Source organism: Podarcis tiliguerta (assembly GCF_965153285.1).
Source record: "Podarcis tiliguerta genome assembly, chromosome: 2".
Taxonomy (NCBI): Eukaryota; Metazoa; Chordata; class Lepidosauria; order Squamata; family Lacertidae; genus Podarcis; species Podarcis tiliguerta.
Genome location: NC_139535.1, coordinates 85,250,970 through 85,270,369, shown reverse-complemented (window position 1 = coordinate 85,270,369; position 19,400 = coordinate 85,250,970). Strand labels below are relative to the sequence as shown.

Genomic DNA, 19,400 nt, shown 5'->3' with positions numbered 1-19,400 from the left:
GGATAGGTTGCAAAGCTTACTATCAAGTCAAGGGAGGAGAATTCAAATATTCAAAGGTAAAATGTTTACATTGGTGTTCTTGTTCATGGAGCGAAGTAGTGGAAAGGTGGAAAATTACCATACATTGGGCATCTTGTTACATTTGTTGTTGTTGTATTACTTGTACCCCACCCATCTGACTGGGTTGCCCCAGCCACATTAGGTGTGTAATGCAATCCTACACATGTCTACTCAGAAATACTCAGTGTACTGGAAGAAGCAAAGATCACCAGTGTTGAAGCAATGATTCTTCAACATCAGCTTCATTTGGACTGGTCATGTGTGGATGCCTGATGATTGTCATCCAAAACAACTACTCTATTCCGAACTTAAAAATGGAAAGTGTAATGCTGGTGGTCAACAAAAGAGGTTTAAAGACTGTCTCAAGGCAAATCTAAAAAAAATGTAGTATAAACACTGACAACTGGGAAACACTGGCCTGCAAGCGCTCCAGTTGGAGAACAGCCTTTACCAAAGGTGTCATGGGCTTTGAAGACACTCAAACTCAGGATGCAAGAGAGAAATGTGCTAAGAGGAAGGCACGCTTGGCAAATCCATACTGTGATCAACTCCCGCCCGGAAACCAATGTCCCTACTGTGGAAGGACGCGTGGATCCATTATTGGATTGGATTGGATTGATCTTTATTACGGCCATTGGCCCGTTACACGACAGTTTCCCATACCAACATATTATACTTAAAACTCCAAATTTAAAATCGCCAAAGCTTACAAAAGACAAACAGTAACCAAAGCAAAACAAAAACAAAAACCACCATCATACAAAACAGGAACCACCACCATACATTGCAATAAATTTGTAACCTATACATCACCCTCTACTCATAAATTAATCAGGGGTATCAATGGTGATATCGCCCAAAACATAGATCATGATTTAAAACAATGGTGATATCACCTAAAACATAGGTCATGGTTTAAAGGGGTTGTCCGAATCACACAGGAGACCGTTTCTCTTCTTTAGGGATAGGACGCTGATCAGGAATCTGGCAACCATGAGTGATTTTAGGGGGTCATCATCAATTAGTAGATATCTCAGTTTGGCTTCAATTGTGTCATCGGCAATTCCCTTAAGGTATTGAGCAAGAAACTTGCTCCTGGCCGGTAGGTGAAAAGCACAGTCAAAAATTATGTGATGCAACGATTCCGGTGCCCCACTGTTACAATCACATAAGAGCGATATCTGTCCATTGGAGAATCTATTTCTCAGCACGTTCGATGGGAAGGTGTTGAATCTTGCCTTTACAAAGGCATATCTATGAGCTGAGGAAGTTAAGGAATTCAAATAGTTTGGGAGCCTTAAGAGGGGTAATAAACCAAGATTTAGAGGTGAGCAGGTACCATTGCCCAAGATCATTTTCTGCTGCAAGTCCATCTCCTCTAGCTTACAGGTTACTGTTCTTTTAGCTGGGACTATGTCCTGCTCTAATAATTTGGATGGGGAGATTCCCATTGCCGTAATTTTCAGCTGTAAATTTTTTACCCATGGGCTCTGGAAATCATCTCTCCACATACATTGTATCAAGTACAAGTTTGGGAGATTGTGCCATAGAGATAACCAGTGACAGAGTATGTGCTTCCACAGAGCATTTTCCAGGGATACAATATTAAGTTCCATGCGTAACGCTGTATTACTTACACAGTTGGGTAGTTTCAATATCCCTCTTAAGAACTGATTTTGAATGACCTCCAGGTGAGATAGGTTGGCAAGGGTCCCCCAGATTGAGATGGCATAAGCTATTGTCGGGATCACCTTGGCCTTGAAGACTTTCAGCGCCGATGGGATATGAAGGGCCCCATCGGTGAAGAAGAATCGCAAGATCGCCAAGGAGATAGCTTTGGCTCTATTTGTAACATAGGCTACATGGGCCTTCCATCTGAGGTTATGTTGTAACCAAACTCCCAAATATTGGAATCTATAGACTTGTTCGATGACTCTCCCATCAATTCTCCAATTATGGAGTTTCCGGCTCTTTGAGAAAATCAGGATCTTAGATTTTCCATAATTAATTGTAAGGGAGTTTGCGCTACAGTATGATCCAAAAATTTTTAGGGCCCTCCTGAGACCTACTCTAGAAAAAGAAAGAATGACTGCGTCATCCGCATATAGTAACAAGGGGCAGCGATAAAGTGCTAGGCGGGGTGCATGAATCCTTTCTTGGGCCTCTATTAGGGGAGTCCTCATGTCACTTATGAACAAATTGAACAGGAGTGGAGCCAATATACAACCCTGTCGGACACCTCTGTTAATGGGAATTGAATTCGTGAGATCACCCTCCGGGGTGAATCTCACTCTGGCCGCTGAGTTCTCATGGAGTTTGATTATTAGCCAGAGAAGCCTTCTGTCAATGCCCCAGCGGATGAGTTTTTCCCAGAGGATGCTCCTGGGGATACTATCGAATGCTGCCTTTAGGTCAATGAATGCTACACAGAGTTGGCCACCCTTTGGGGTGGAGTATTTCCAGGCAAGATGCTGTAAAGTTAGAATGTGATTAATTGTTGACTGTTTTGGGCGGAATCCAGCTTGTTCGGGCCCAATTAATTTTTTCTCTTCGGCCCATTGGTTAAGTCTGTTCAGCAGGAAGCGGGCATACAGTTTCCCCACTATTGAGAGCAGACTGATGTTTCTGTAATTCCCCGGGTCATCTGGTGAGCCCTTTTTGTGGATTGGAACGATAACAGCGTCCTTCCATACTTCCGGGATCATTCCAGAGTTGTTAACGGCATCGAAGATGGTCGCCAGAACTTTGGCCCACCAGTCCGCGTGGTATTTTATTGCTTCTGCCGGGATCAGGTCTGGCCCAGGCGCTTTCCCTGTTTTGAGTTTAACGATCAGGTCATGGATGTCTTCTGGATCGGTGGGGGGCCAGAGGGGAAGCTGATGTTGAAATTCATCTCTTGTGTTAGCAATACAGTCAGTTGTGGCAAAGTAATTTTTTAAGTAAGATTCCCAAACCGGGGCAGGAATAATAGTCAAGGGGTATCTTTTAGTTCTTTTATTTACCAGGAGCCAAAATTGTCTGGAGTTCCGTGATGATGAGGCTTCTATGATTGCTCGCCATTGATTCACTTGCCATTCCTGTCTGGCTCCCTTTTGAATTTGCTTGTAGGCCGATTTTGCTTGGAAATATTCTTTTGGCAAGACCGTTGCCCCGGAGGCTTTATACTCTTTGTAGATGTTACCGAGAAGTTGTCTAGCCTGTTTACAAGCACTATTGAACCACAATGCACCTATCTTCCTTTGTGTTCGATTTATTTTATGCGTCGGGACAGAGAAAAAAGACGTTAGATCTTCCGACAGATTCGAGAATAGTCTTAAAGTTTGGTCATAATCATAATAATCCTCGGTTAAGCCTGAATATGCTTGTTTTAGTCCTTGTTGGAAATATGCTGAGTATTTTTGGGCCTGTAATTCGGACCACTTTACACTTTTGATTTGCAATACTGAGTTCATAATCAGATGTGTTGGGTGTCTGTTTCCATCTGGGGTCCAGTCTATAGTCATTGTGGCGACCAACGGTAGGTGGTCGCTCAGATGAATATTTTCAACTTTAAAATGGGAAACTCTGGGGAATATGTCATGAGATACTAATATATAATCCAGGACACTGTTTGCAGAGGAGCTTATGTGTGTAAACTCGCCCGGTACGTCAGGCAGGCAGTTCCCGTTTAGAATCACTAAGTTTAGACGTAGTACCAATTGGTAAAGAAGGGTTCCCGCTTCATTTACCCTTTTGTCTTTGGAAAGTCTTTGATTATGGAGGGAGAGGTCATTAATGAATTCTGGGGTTATCCACCATTTGGCTTTAATTAAAGACTCCCAGTTTGTTGCAATGCGAGCGTTGAAGTCCCCTGCTATAACATTGGGTATATTGGGGTATTTGGAGTGGCAAAAAGTGAGATGTTCCTCCAAGGTTCCCCATTTATTGTGTAAGTCTGCAATATTGCCTCCAGGAGGAAGATAAACATTTGTTATAACAAGTTCAAAGTTTTCCCCCGTAATCAGGGCTGTAATTGCAAAGGTGGAAGCATTTACAAGCGTAAGTTTTGCCTGTATTTTCAAGGAAATTGCTATAACTAATCCTCCTCTGGGCCGGCCTCCTTTAGTAGACGGGCATGCCGGTAATGTTGTAACATCAAAACCATTAATATCTACTCTCCCCTCTTCCCATGTTTCCTGCAAGAGGATTACTTGGTGTGAGTTTATTAGTTTTATAAAGTCCGGGTCAGATTTTTTCCCCTTCCAACCTGCTATATTCCAGCTTAAAAGGGAGAACGGGGGAGGATTTGACTGAGGTTTGGGTAGTCACAATAGGGAAGGGGGGAACGCTGGCCTTGGTGGGTTGTCAGATTTAAAGAAGTCAGTAATTTTCCTTTGACTAATAGTAGATGACTTCTCTCCTTTTGGCGCAGATGTACCTCTTGAGCTATTTGTAATTATGCTCTGCTCAGCCGGTCCTATAGGGGTAGTGTCCTGATTTGGTCTAGTCTCCTCTCTGAAATCCCTTGTTTTATCAGAGAGCTTATCACCTAGGGGAGCAGAGATTAAGTCGGTACAAGTTTTAACTATTCTTAGATTTCCCTTCCGTGGGTATGTCATCTTATTTATATGGCCCAAGGGGTCTTCTGTCCAGTCCATATCGATAGCGGTTTGAGCTTCTAAATCGTCAACTAGAGATTCTCCGCCCGATAATGATGACTCCAGGTCAGGCATTGAGGAGTGTGTCGAAATTTTGTTTACATTTTGCTGTTCTTTAGTAGGTGTGACCATTCCGGCTGGTGCCGGAAGAGCTGGTTCCAGATTGACTAATAGGGGTGGCGAGACGATTGTCTGTATCGTTGCCTTGGATTTTATGGGCCTATTTTGGGGCTGTGGGCTAAATTTGAGAAGGTCCACTGAGCCTCCAATGGCACTGTTGGTTTGAATTTCTTTGTTTCCTATTTTGCTTTTGGCCTGAGACATCTTCTCTCTTAGTTTATCTAATTTATTTATTATTTTTTCTTTTTCTTGTGACTGTAGTTCGTCAAATGAATTCATAAGGGCGCTTTCATCATTAGATATTCTGGAATCACCCAAGTTCGTTCCTGGATGTGGACTGCAGGCAATCTCCTCCGTTCTCTGTGGGGAAAGCAACATCTCTTTGTCTGGCGATTTTGTAGAGCTTGTTCCTGGATCTAATGTCTCTCTCTCTTTTTCCACAAGTAGTGGTTTTACTATGCTGTCCGCAAAAACCCTTGTGGGTATGATTTTTGTTTTTATGAATTTCCATTTTTGTCTTATTATTAATAAGGGTAGTCTCAGCGAACGGAAGGCTAAAATAACTTTGTAAGGGCCATTTGATTGAGTTAGCGGGAGTAAGGCATGAAGATCAATATGAACTATGCTTATTCTCAAGATTTTACTTAGGGCAATTTTAGCTCCTTCCAAGCTTGACCAGTCCCAGATCTCAGACCTTATCGTTAGGCACACCTTCTTAGGTTGCAATGTTAGATTTTGCTTACACATGAGATCGTTTAGTTTGTATTTTCTCATCCCCTTTGCCCCAGAGTTTGGTGGGGCTATCACTGGAGGTCCCCTCTGGTAGTTATTTTTGAGGGCAATTTTGGCGTCCATATCCATCACTTTTTCCGTTAGCTTGGAAATTGAGCACGTCAGAAAGTCTATCTTTTTAAATATGCAGTCCAGTGTCCTAATGACTAGTTGTAAATGGGAGGACTCATTTCCCAGCTGGTTCTCCTTATCCTGGATCTTTTCCCCATCCACATCGGGCCCACCCTTGTTGGGAGTGCTCGTTAAGTTACAATTGTGTAAGGTGGTATTTTGGGACTTGGGAATGTTATTAGCTACATCCAAGTCACTTAGTGGAAGAAATCTATTGTATGTGGTAACTGCTGCTTGAAAATTTGGCTGATCTCTTCTTCCTTTAGCTTGTAGCTTGGGGCTAGGGAGAAGCAGTAATTCCTCTGCTTCTCTGAGGCGTTTCCTCTTGCCCATAGCCACAGTAGATATGAGCTAAATAATGTGAGTAATACAGGAAAGAAGAAGGGGACTTCCTACCACAGTCAATGATTTAGCTGTACAGCTGAGTATTTAACTACAGGGATTTCTCCGCAGTTCGTTGAAGAGTGCTTTGTGAATTTCCAGGCTTTGTTTTGTTTAATTTAAACTTCCGTCTCCTCTCTCTTCACCCCTCTCTGCCAAAAGACTTCTTCACCTCTCAGAGTGTGATTCCAGCAACCCGAAGCCTCACAGCCTCACAGCTTTCCACTCTCGCTGTTAGGATGACGAAGTGCAGCTGGAGAAGACGTCTCAAGAGGGAGGCTGGGTCCTCAAGCCCGTCGGGTTCAACTGCCCGCCCAGGCCTATGATCTCCTCTGGTCCTCCCCTGACCTGGCTCCAAAACTTCGGCTTGGCTCTTTCCCTTCCCCGAGTATTAAAACTCCGCTCAGGCCCTGTCTCCAGGCTACAGCTACCGCAGAGGTGATCCAGTGCCCAGGAGTAATTTTAACCAACGCTTGCCTTCTAGTCTTCCTGCTCCGGCGGTCAAGATTGATGGCGTCGTTTATTATTCCTTATCTGCGAAGCGCTGACTCATCTGGCCGGTGGGGGAATTCAATGGGTGGGTTGCAGAATACCCACATAGGGCTGGAAGAGTTTTCAAACACACTTGTTTCGCGTCCTCTCCGCTTTTCCTCCTTTCGGATCCATTATTGGCCTCCACAGTCACTTACGGACTCATTGTTAAAACCGTGTTTATGGAAGACAATCTTACTCGGCTACGAATGATCACCAAAGATTCAGAAATAAGCCTCACTGAGTTCAGTGACACTTACTCCGATGTAAGTATGCATAAGATTGCAGCCTTAGAGTGACAATTTCTTTTTAATGTGAATATGAAACTTACATTGACCGGAATACTAATTTGCATTGCAAATGCTCTCCTGTTCATTTCTCCACTAACAAATACCAAGTGTTCAATAGCAAGTGGAAGGCTCAAAGGCAATTTAAACTTCATGGAGGAAAATATACTGTTTCACTTTGGGGCTACTTCTTAGAAGAGCTAGGTAGGAATTTGAACCCAAGCAGATTAAAAGTACCAACTGAAAGATAGAAGGTGTTATTTTTGTGCAGAGAAAAGTTTCCTTCTACGGCAGTACATCATCCCACCCCACCAAGACACTTACCTTTCCCCCAATGTCACGGCTCTTGGCCCGCAGCTTATTGACCTGGGATTCAGCAATGTCTGCTCGCTCTTCAGCTTCTTCCAGCTCATGCTGAGCCTTCCTGAACCTGGCAAAGTTCGTGTTGGCCTGCTCCTCCTTGCACAACAGAAACATGACATGAAATCAACAACACAAGCAGAGCCAAAGGTATAGTATAGAAGGGACAGTGAAGGTGTCCCACAACGATGTTGATTTCACACCCTGCACCAATCCAGGCTGTTTTCCTCCTCCCTGACATTGTGCAGGGGAAACAAATCATGATGCCTGGGCTTAGCATTGCATCTGAATGAGGGATTATGGTTTGTTCTGATTCTAACAAACAATGACCTGCAGTCATCTAAGGTTTGTTCTTGGCTTACCGGGTGTGGTTTGCTGAAGCAAAGTGTAATCTCTGTTTGGACATAACACTAAGACAGGGATCATGGAAAAGCAGCCCAAATTGACCCATTTACTGTTTTAAACCATTAACTATTGTTACCATAGCATGCGAACTAGAATGCTGGAAATTGTGGGAGGTAAGCTATACCTGTGTAAGAACATACAGTAAGAAGAGCTTGCTGGATCAGGCCAGTGGGCCATCTAGTCCAGCATTCTGTTCTCACAGTGGCCAACCAGATGCTTGTGGGAAACTTGCAAGCAAGATGTGAGCACAATAGCACTCCTCTCCTCTGGTTTCCAGCTACGGGCTTTCAGAAGCATTGTTGCCTCTAGCTGTGGAGGCAGAGGATAACCATCATGTATTCCACCCTTTCTCTGAAGTGACAGCTGTATTCTGAAAGGATCTATGATGTGTGATCTATGATGTCTAATAGAGACACTGACAGGAAAGGGAAGATTAGAAGCGTGTGAGATGGTTGTCCTCTGCTTGGTTATGCAGGAATGCTTTGGGAAGTGCCTGAATGCTACAGTAAATGGCATGGGAGTGAATCTGTGTCATCATGAGAGACATGGGTTCTACTTGCTGTTCTGTGATGTGAGAATTGATATGACTTCTGTGGGTGGAACACTGTCAAGGAGACAAGTAAGATATAATTGGGGTTTGGGAAGGAGTTATCACTACACCCCTTTGACATGTGGAAGTAGTAGTATAAGGAATGGGTGGTTCTACATGGTTCCAGGATGTAGGGGTTATGGGGCAGGGTCTTCCTAACAGTATAGGGTGGGGTTAGGGGTGAAGAGGTGTCAAGATTTATGTTAGTGCAATCCTGAAAGGGGTTACAAGATAAAGATAAACAGTTCTGAGTGTTTTTCAAGCTGTGTGTTTCTTTGGACAGTGTATTTTAATTTTATTATTTGTATCTTCATTTATCTTTTTATTGTACCCTGACATTCCTCACACAGGAACGCAGGGTGAGTAACGATGGTCAGTATAGGTTTAAGCATGAAGGGAGCCATTTGAGATTTGTGCACTTACAGCCTCTTCAGCTTGTCTCTTGTACGCTTTCACCTTCAGCTGCAACTTGTCCACTAGGTCTTGAAGCCTGAAAACATTCTTCTTATCCTCTTCAGCCTGCATGGAATGTAAATGGAATGCTAACACTATAAGGCTCTGAGAGCGTGCCTTCAGAGGATATCAGAGTTTGGTTATCCTCTGGAAGTTGACAGGCAGAATAGGTACATAAGAACCCTGCTGGTTCAGCCCAAAAGCCCATCTAGTCCAGCACCCTGTTCTCACAGTGGCCAACCAGATGCCTATGGCAGGACCAGAAGCGGGATCAGAGTTAAATAGCACTCTCCCCACAATAGACTCCCAGCCAGGGGCGAACAAAGGGGTCGTGACACCCAGGGCGGGGCGTTGCTACGTGTGCATGTGCAGCGTCGCTACGTACAACGCATGTGCCGTACGTAGCGATGCTGCGCATGCGCTGTACACAGTGGCTTGCCGGCGGCGCCACTCCAGCGCCACACGGACGGTGCTGGGATCCTCTGCTCGCAGCTGCAGCCGCAAACAGAGGATCCTCCACATGTGGCTACGGCGGCACAATGGCTGCTCACACGCCACGGTGGGGCGAGCCCCAGCAGGGTGTCACCCCCCAAGACATGGCACCCGGGGCGCACTGCACCGCCATTGCAACGCCACTGCTCCCAGCAACTAGTATTCAGAGACATACTGCCTCCAACTGTGAAGGCACTTTCTGCAAACACCACTCAGTTGAGTGTTAGATGTATTTTAACCTCGTTGCAATGCTTTCTTTGAAACTCAATAAAAAAAATATGGAGGAAAAAGATTTAAGTCCTGGGTTGCCTCTCATCTGGTTCCATGGTTAATATGTTGTGCTGACCTGCTTCTGTCTTTCTCAGATCAAGAGAATGATAGTAATGGAGGAGAATCCCAGGAGTTCATTAAATGGAATAAGACATCGTTACCTGATAAGTGATTTCTTTGACTCTCCGCTCATATTTCCGCACTCCTTTGATTGCCTCAACTCCTCTCTTCTGTTCGGCATCAAGCTCATTTTCTAACTCATGTACCTACAACAGAATATTCTGATAAAGAGATCAAACTTTACGGGGAAGGGTCAATACATCTTTGAAAACTGAAATGGGCATTATCATGTTGAAAAGGTACCTCCAAAATCAGTGTGGGCAGGCTTCACCTAACCAGACCCACCAGTGGAAGCCCTGTGCATGAACCTCTGCATGTAATCAGTCACTATAACAAGCTCAAGCAACCCTGAAAAATGAGCTCTGGCAGCGTACCCTGGCCTCCAGTTTCTGGAGTTGCTTCTTGCCACCTCTCAGGGCCAGCTGCTCTGCTTCATCCAGACGGTGCTGCAGATCCTTCACTGTCTGCTCCAGGTTCTTCTTCATCCTCTCCAGGTGGGCACTGGTGTCTTGCTCCTTCTTCAGCTCCTCTGCCATCATGGCTGCCTAATTAGACATCAGTAACATCAGTAAGTGCCCACTTCTTTGCACAGCTCCCAACATTATTTTTAGTGTTGTAGATTCTGTACCTCACTGCTCACCAGGGTGTGTTTACATAGTTCATTTGGTTTGTCTTTCAATGGTTGGTTTGTTAGTTGGATTGGGGTCCAGACTTTAGAGCATCCTCTCTGGATTGGGATATATGAGGTTGCTTCCAGATGTCCTGCTTAATAAGCACTCAGTCAGATTTATTTGTGGAGAGGTTATTTAATGAAAATTTATCCAGATTTGTTTGTGGGGAGATCAAACAACATTGTGTCAAGCAAGCATTATCCCACACTTTGCGCATCAGTTACAGGGGAAAAAGTCAGATCTTTTAGGGAAATGGGTTTGTTTCACAAGAGTGCCGTGTCAGCTTCAATTGCACAGCCTTAATTTGCTAAGATGTGACTGAATTCCATCCGAAAATAGTTACAGTCTGGAAGCGCCTTGAGTGATTTTTTTTAAATTATTATTTATTTTATTTTGGTTAAGTGCACTGAATTTCTGCTGTAATGCTTGATTTCGACACTAGGTGTTGCTACAGTGGCATTCGTATACTGTACTGCTAACCGCACTACATAAATGGAGTAAAACAAAAACCTGTTCTTTAGAAACAGCTGGTTCTTTAGCCAAACTCTAAAGAAGAGAGAAAGAAACCACTCCAATTTTAAAGGATTTTTACCACACAAACAAGCATCTATTAATTTCTTGTACTATGCAAGAAAGCCAGTACTGTATATGGGGAAAACCAGAATTCATCATCAGTTAAAGAAGTGGTAGCTATCATAGTGCCCATCATCCTTGACCACTATGCTGGCTGGGGCTGATGGGAGCCATAGTCCAACAACATCTGGAGGGCATTTATGGGAAGCAGAAGCAGCAACAACTGTAGCTGCCAACTGAGGAATATGGCCAACCATGGACAGCCTGGGAGGAGGAGTTTTCTGCCTCCATAAATGGAAGAAACCACTGGTTGGCTAGACTTGAGCAACAAATGCAATAGCTAAGCGGGTGTGGCTTAAGTATTGATGCAAAAATATGAGCGTTTCAGCTGTTGCTGTGAAAATCATACAAATGGCTTCCCAGATGGAGTTACCAACACATGGTAGAATGGGGCCTGCGGCAAGCAGGATGGAGCACTTACATCTGTAATGGCCTTTTTGGCCTTCTCCTCCGCGTTCCGTGCCTCCTGGATGGCATCGTCAATTTCTCCTTGGAACTGAGCAAGGTCCGTCTCCAGCTTCTTCTTTGTGCTGAGAAGGGTTGTGTTCTGTGGGCACAGTCAGCAGTTACTCCCCTGCGCTATCTAATGCAATTGCATTTGCTCGCTAATACTGATGCCACAACCAAGACCCGAGATACTGGACATGAGAGGAGACGTGTCCTATTGCATTTCTCCAGGGATGAATGAATGGGCAGGTTCTGCCTTCTGGCTCAGGCTAGCTGGGGATGAGAAAGCATTTTGCTTCCAGCCTCAGGGAGTTTTGGCCTCTCACTGTGTGGGGAAGGAGGACTGTAGCTCAGTGGCAAAGCATCTGAGTTGCACAGGCTTCAATCCCTGATGGCATCTCCAGATAGGGCTGGGAGAGATGACTGTCTGAAATCCTGGACATCCACTGCCAGTCAGTGGGGACGATACTGAGCTAGATGAGCCAATGTTCTGACTCAGCATAAGGCAGCTACCTATGTTCCTATATACCTGGGAATGCAGCAGTTGCACACGCTCACTGGCATCTGCCAGCTCTTGTTCAGACACTTTGCGAGCACGCTCCGTCTGCTCCAGAGCTGCCCGCATCTCCTCAAGCTCAGTCGTCATCAGGTTGTTCCTGCGTTCTACCATAGCCAGCTGCTCCTTCAAGTCATCGTTGCCTCTCATAGCATCATCCAGGTGAAGCTGGGAATCCTGTGGTTTGCAAAAAGACACCACATCTCAGAATATCCAAGTGGATTTTCTCCCACTGTCTGTGAAAAATTAAAACTGACATGGCATATTTGTTTATTTTCTTTTGGGGGTAGAGCATGGGGAAGAGGCTTGTAACACACCCTTTAATCAAAGCCAGAGAGTTTGTAATCCAATGATCATGACCCTTGCTTAGACCCTTTTACAGCTTTGTTTTAAAATATATACCGAGCAGCATGGTATCAACACCAGCCTGGCTGTTTAACACAAGTTTATTTTTTTTTATTTGACAGCTGATTTTGGAAAACAGAAAGCCAAGATGCAAATTCCCAGACAATGGGCAAAGGAATCCTAACTGGCCAGGAACACAGGGGTGGGACAGAATAGCTGAGGCCTCATTGCATCTGAAGTCCTGTTGGCCACACTGGCTTGCATGCTTTTTTTTTTTTGGTGCTGCAGTTCCAGGCCCAAATTGGACCCCCTCTCTGGGAACTGGAGCAGCCTATGATACAGCAGATCGTTGGCAGCCCATCTCTGGCATCTGCCAGCTCTTGTTCAGCAGCCCATCTCTGTTCCACCCAACCCAAGCGCCCTGTTGCAGGACCCTCTGCCACCCGTAGCCCTGCCTCTGCCATGCTTTCTGCAGCTACACTGGGAGCCTCTGTCATGGCAGAAGCCAGTGGTTGAGGACATCTGCTGGATCTGAGTCTCCTCCACCACTGCAGAGTCAGGGTTAGGATTGCAGCACAAGGCTCACTGGGCAACTTTGGTCAAGTCTCGACAAGTCTCAGTCAGTTTTCCTCACTCACAGAACTGCTATTTATTCATTTTATTTTACTCAAGAGGTTTTAGGGGCACCCAAGCAGTATCAGGGCAGCATACAATAAGGATCAGAACACACCAGGATATTATAACAAGCCATAAATAAGGCTAGCATGCAACTTGAGTCCCTTGGGTGAAGGGTAGAGAGACAAACGTTATAGTTTTGAAGTTTTCTTTGAACAATAGCTGGGTGAATCTTTATGACAAGGATCAAAATGCAGTCAAACCAAGTCTGCATGAAACAAGGCAGTTAATTAGCAGGCTGTCCACTCCCTGTTATTCAATCCTAGAAGACAAAATTTAAGTATTCGGGGAACTTGACTTTTTATCCTTTTACCATCATGGCCAATAGCATTTGATAAACTTGTATTACCTTCACATTTGTTTTTTGTGTTTTTTTAAGCATACCTTTCATAATCTCCTTTGGCACTGAATAACCCTTTCATTGGCTCTCTCTTTGTGATGCACAAAAAGAGTAAAAACACATTTTTAACACGACACATTACAGTGGTACCTCGGGTTAAGTACTTAATTCATTCTGGAGGTTCATTCTTAACCTGAAACTGTTCTTAACCTGAAGCACCACTTTAGCTAATGGGGCCTCCTGCTGCTGCCGCGCCACAATTTCTCTTCTCATCCTGAAGCAATGTTCTTAACCCAAGGTAATATTTCTGGGTTAGCAGAGTCTGTAATATAACCTGAAGCGTATGTAATAATAATAATAATTTATTATTTATACCCCGCCCATATGGCTGGGTTTCCCCAGCCACTCTGGGCGGCTTGTAACCTGAAGCATATGTAACCCGAGGTACCACTGTATAGAGGTTAGTCAAATTTCAATTCTGTTCCCTACACCACCACAAAATGAATTCATGCAAATTGTTACAAAGCCCCCGACATGTGTATGCAGTTAGGCTGACCTTCAGTTGCCCTTGGATGTTCCTCAGATGTTTTTGTGTCTCTGCACTTTGGCGGTTGGCATGGCTCAACTGGATTTCCATTTCATTTAGATCCCCCTCCATTTTCTTCTTGAGCCGCAGAGCATCATTTCTGCTCCTGACTTCAGCATCCAGTGTGCTCTGCATGGACTCTCCCATTCTCTGGTGATTCCTCTTCAGTTGTTCAATTTCCTCATCCTTCTCTGCAACCTTCCTGTCAATCTCAGACTTCACCTGATTCAGTTCTAGTTGGACACGCAGGATTTTCCCTTCTTCATGTTCCAAAGATCCCTTTCATCAATGAAACAACATTATTTGTTTCAATTATGGTTTTGTATTTAACTATGAAAGCAGGCTTCATAGTACTCCATAGCTCAGGAAAGAAATATATACCCCAAGCACAGTTAATTTTTTAAAAAATATATCGTTTTGGGGAAAACATGGACACACTGTAAGATCTTAGATGCAACTTGTAAAATGGAAACATCCCAAACATTCTGAATAATAAATACAACATTTTGTATTTATAATTAAACACTTAGTAATTAAGAAGTGTCAATGGTCCCCCCATGAAAATTATTTTGTTCAAATTAACCATCTTGAAACTATTTTTTTCTAAAATTAACAGATTCTATAAATAAAAATATTACCCAACAATAATACAATTAAGACTGGAAGGCTTTTGACAATTCCTGTTATTCTTAGGTGTTTGCCCAGTCCATGCTCCCAGTCATCAGGGGGAAATGCAATTAGCATTTCTAGTTTGGCTTGCCCTTTGCAATGTAGCTAATGGGCCTTCTCAATTTAATCATTTGTTCTATTTTTAACCAGAAGGTGGCACTAAAAACCTTCCCAAAGCTCCAGTTTGGTTGCAGTCCAATTCATCACTATGAAAATTGACACACTGCTCTCAGAAAACTAACTTCAAGCAATGGGCTAGGGATTTCCCCCCCAAAGATATGCCACCTTAGTCTGTCCTTATCCTTGTACTGCCTCTGGGGGGCAGGGACACACCATGTATAGCGAGTGCCAATTAATACTGTCTCTAAAGTGTTCATATTCACCTCTGCTTCTTCCAAGGCAGCTTGGAGGTCTGACTTCTCTTGTTCAATCTGCTTCTTTGCTTTCTCTAATTCATGGTTGCTTTTGCCAGCTTCAGCTATCTGTTCAGTCAAGTCAGAAATTTCCTCTGCAGGTAGAAATTGTGTAATTTATTGTAATGGTTACAATCTTTAGTAATATGATACCTAATGTTTCAGTTTAATTGAAGTATGATTTCCCCCCCTCCCCCACAGGATATTTGATGCAAAGATTTTTTAATAATAAAAAGACTTTTGTAATATATATATATATATATATATATATATATATATATATATAATACATACATATATAATACATACATACATACATACACACACACACACACACAGCCTGCATTTATATATTTGTTGTTTTTAAGGAAAGAGCTTTTAACACTGCTCTGCAGTTTTCACTATATTTTAAAAGATTTGTTTTTATAGTGCTTTAACACTACTACAGTTTAATTACTTTTAAACTGTTATTTTTATATGTTTTAAGCTTTCTGTATTTTATCTGTGTCTTAATTAGCATAAGCCTCATTGAGTCTGGAAAAAAAAGGCAGGATATGGACCTTTGCAGCAATCAGCTGGAAGTTACCGCACTGCTGAATAACATCTCCCTACCCTGAACCTGTAAAAGCAGCAGGCCTGTTCTTTGGCCAGTACTACTAAGCAGGAGAAAAGTGGCCGTGTGAATCTACCGTTACAGATACCTTACATTAGATTAAAGTCTAGGAAAAAGAAGCTTACGTTGCAAGTTCTTGTTCTCTCGCCTGACAGCCTCAAGCTGGTCCAACACTTCCTCATAAGCATTCTTCATTTTGAAAATTTCAGTGCTCATGGTCCGTGACTCCTTCTGGGAAGCTTCCAGTTCAGCCTGACATTCCTGGTATTTTTGCTTCCATTCTGCTAGCACCTAGGTAACAAATAGGCTCATATAGCACAGGAACACAACATTGTGCTTTACTCAGGGGTATGCAGTAGCGGTCTGGTGGAACTGCCCTCCCAACACTGGTGTTGCTGCAGCATAGCTGGATAGGGCTGGGACAGGACTGCGCTGCACATACTGGTGGACACACACAATTGCCTCATTATGTAAATCATGTTCAGAATACCACAACACACATGTAACTGGCTGTAAAGTAACATAACATAGATAATGAAACTGTAATCTAATCGTCATTTCAAAAAATTGCAAAGCACTGTTCCTGATGGTAATAACATATCCTATTACTATTAACCTTCTATATGTTTTTATGTTATGTTATAATGTTATGTTACTTTACAGCCAGTTACGTGTGTGTTGTGGTATTCTGCACATACTGGTGGAAACATCAGATAGGCTCCACCACTGCACCCACACAGCCCCAGCTTCACAGCCGACCTTCCCCACCCCAGCACAATCCAGGTAGCCTGCCACAATACCAGTGTCGAAAGTTTGGCTCTGTGGCTCTGTCCCACCACACTGGCTACTCCTGGATCTATGACCGAGGAGAAATGTTGCGTATCACATATGAGACTTTCACAGGGCAGGTGACGACACCTGGCATCCTTATGCAGGTGCTGGGGCTTCCATGCCCCAGTACCTCTTTAATCCCGCCCACCCTCCCTGCTGGTTCTCTGAGCAGTATCTGGCTTCTGAGACAACTGCAATTTTAGTATCTCAAGCATTGTGCGAAAATAAAGGGGGGGGGGCCCGTCACCAGTCTGCTCAGAGACCTAGTGCTGCCTGCCACTGCTGCCAAGTGAGTCTGCCATGGCCCACCAATGGCATGGGGAGGAACATTCCTGAACTTTCATTCCCCCCTCCCACAAACACCCAAATGGGCTCAGAATCACTGCACCTCATTCACACTGTCTGAATGGTTCCTCAGCAATCACTCAGTTACAACAAACTACTTTCACGAAGGATGTTTAATAAGCAACATCCAACTATATTGTGTTCAATCAATCTTCAGGGACAAACATAAGGATGCAGTTTTGATTTTTAGACCAAAGATTTTTAGACTAATGAGTTGCAGACAGCAACCAATTTAATAATGACAATGTAGAATTGTGTTTTTTTCTGTACTAGTCTGTTGTAGCTAGAGATGAGCCTGCCCCCTACAGGATTTCCACTTCTAAAGAACATGCCTGCTTCACACAGCTCAAAATATACCACTGAAGTGCATATTATTCAATACTACTACTACTGTTGAAAAGTCTACTGTTGCATGCATATAAACTTTATACAGGCTACAATGCTACCAAACAAATATATGAGTAAGGGTGGAATTGATCTACTCTCATAGAAGCCTTGTGCTGAATTCACAGAAATGCCAAAAGACAGCCCTGGAAGTTCCCAGGATTACAACTGTAAACAAGCACAAATTGATTGCCCTTCCTGCAAAATGTCTGCCCGCTACCCAATAAGAAAAGGAAACCTTATCAAAGTTCCTCTGCCTTTTGTCCAGGGCTGCACAAGCTGCATTGGACCTCTCTACGTCAATCATGAGGTCATCAACTTCTCCCTGCAGCCTTTGCTTAGTCTTCTCTAGGGAAGCACACTTAGAATTGACAGCTTCTATCTGCTCCTCTGATTCTTGGAGACGCTGAGCCAGCTTCTTCCTGAAAGGCAAAGTATCCCATGATGCAACCAAAGGTGTTTTTCCAAACCGCATTGGTGTACAGGCAGAGCAGAAAGTGAGAGAAAGCATGGCTAGGTGGGAGACTTCTGTGTGACAAAACAGAGACCCATAGAAAGGACAGCCTGGAGTGACAACATAAGGCTTCTGAATCCTGGGGCAGGACAATAGCTGCTGGGGAGGGGGCGTGTTTCATGAGACAGCACCAAAGAGAAGCAAAAGCAGTGGGAGGGGCAGCCAACTGGACTGAGAAGGCCACCTATTGAAAAGCAACAGAAAATAGATAGCATCAGCTGCAAAACTAGGAAAAGGGGGAATTGGGTAAAATGAGATTGTTCAGAAGACCACAGTTAGTTGGTTGTCCTCCTACTGTTGACCTCAACCAGAAATTGGGCACTTATGTGTCACTGGTCCTGTGCTATGGAACACCACTTTTGACTTCTAGGTGCCTCTTGAAGACTATTTTATGGCAATAGTTTCAGTAGTTTCCAATTTTCTTGAGTAGCCAGCTATCTTAATGATTGTTTTGCACTGCTTTTAATGGTTTTTCATGTTTTATATTGCTCTATACTACCCTGATATTTTATGGAGAGTGGTATATAAATATGCTTATAAAACAAATAGCAATGGCAAAAAAACAGATCTGCATAAGATGCAAAACTAGAAATAGAGGATTTGCTGTCAAAAATAAATACCACAGGTTAATACCCTGGTATCTCCAAAGCTCTCCCCTGATTTCCTTCCCAGTACTCACTTGGCTTCTTCTAATTCCTCAGTACGTTGAATGGCATCCGTTTCATATTTGGTTCTCCACTGGGCAACTTCAGTGTTGGCCTTGGAGAGAGCCCTCTGCAGCTCACTTTTGGTTTCTTGTTCCTCTTCAAACTGCTCCCGGAGCAAGTCACAGTCATGGCGAGCAGATTGCAAGGCATGGGCCAGAGCGTTTTTTGCCTAAGGGTTCATAATGTTCATGGTAATGATGACCACATGGGTAGCAATAGCATGCAGGTTGTTTCAATCAGACATTCTACATCTGTCTGTTAGTCATGTCAGATATGAGATCTGGGATGTTTTCTTCCTCAACAGTTGGTTTATACCCCAACATAAAAATATTTACTATATAATACTTAACCAAGCATTATTACTTTCTGAGAACTGATTTTTTAATTTATTTTTTATTTTTTGTGTTCTTTAGCTTCAGTCATGCTTTCACTGCAGTAAATTCCACACATTAATCTTATGGAGGGGTGCTTTTTTAAACAGTGCAATATTATCATAGCTTTTTCAATAGCAATTGCAGAATTTGCAAAAGCACCAGTTTTACCTTTCCATGTTGCATGTGTTACTTCATTCATGCTGTAATTTGTCCTTGAATTTCCATCAGTCCATGTCAGCTGGAAATCAGCTTTGATTGTTTTATTGCCTTTTTTCTGATGTTCCCTGCCTCTCCTGCCTCTTTTTATCAAGATTATTCATTCCTCACTTCTCTGAGGCATGATATACAAGTGGAAAATCACCTTGTTTTCTTCCTCCAGCTGCCTCTTGAGTTCCTCTGTCTGCTGGGTAAAGGCTTGTTTCCCTCTGATCAACTGTGAAATAAAAGATTCTTTTTCTTCTAGTTGTCGAGAAAATTCGCCTATTGGGAAAAAAATATATTCACATAGTCATAGGCTGAGATGGTTCAAAAACACCCCACCTGCTCCTAAGTAGTCTCACTGATGGCAATGCAAGTGCTGAATTAAATCATTTGTGTGCTTGGTCGACTAGAATTTTTCTGTCTCTGCCTCCCATTCTTTGAAATGGATGTTACTACAGTCCACAATATTTGCAACAAATATAGTATGA

At 43.4% G+C, this 19,400-nt stretch overlaps 1 protein-coding gene and 1 long non-coding RNA gene across 4 annotated transcripts in view; one reads left to right on the top strand and one right to left on the bottom strand.

Moving 5' to 3' along the window:
- LOC310672020 overlaps positions 1 to 19,400 on the top strand; it is a 261,869-nt gene that overhangs the window by 46,787 nt on the left and 195,682 nt on the right. The window lies entirely within an intron of this gene.
- Positions 1 to 19,400, bottom strand: part of LOC310671993 (myosin-4-like) — a 51,071-nt gene that overhangs the window by 739 nt on the left and 30,932 nt on the right. For all 3 annotated transcript variants that reach the window (XM_083428456.1, XM_083428455.1, XM_083428454.1), the window contains 12 exons: positions 19,073 to 19,191; positions 18,310 to 18,506; positions 17,355 to 17,538; positions 15,682 to 15,847; positions 14,914 to 15,038; positions 13,832 to 14,140; positions 11,889 to 12,092; positions 11,334 to 11,459; positions 9,983 to 10,153; positions 9,650 to 9,754; positions 8,697 to 8,792; positions 7,244 to 7,378 (listed from right to left, as the gene is read on the bottom strand). In XM_083428456.1, the coding sequence (XP_083284582.1) occupies positions 7,244 to 7,378; positions 8,697 to 8,792; positions 9,650 to 9,754; positions 9,983 to 10,153; positions 11,334 to 11,459; positions 11,889 to 12,092; positions 13,832 to 14,140; positions 14,914 to 15,038; positions 15,682 to 15,847; positions 17,355 to 17,538; positions 18,310 to 18,506; positions 19,073 to 19,191 (1,937 nt within the window). The remainder of the gene's footprint in view (positions 1 to 7,243; positions 7,379 to 8,696; positions 8,793 to 9,649; positions 9,755 to 9,982; positions 10,154 to 11,333; positions 11,460 to 11,888; positions 12,093 to 13,831; positions 14,141 to 14,913; positions 15,039 to 15,681; positions 15,848 to 17,354; positions 17,539 to 18,309; positions 18,507 to 19,072; positions 19,192 to 19,400) is intronic.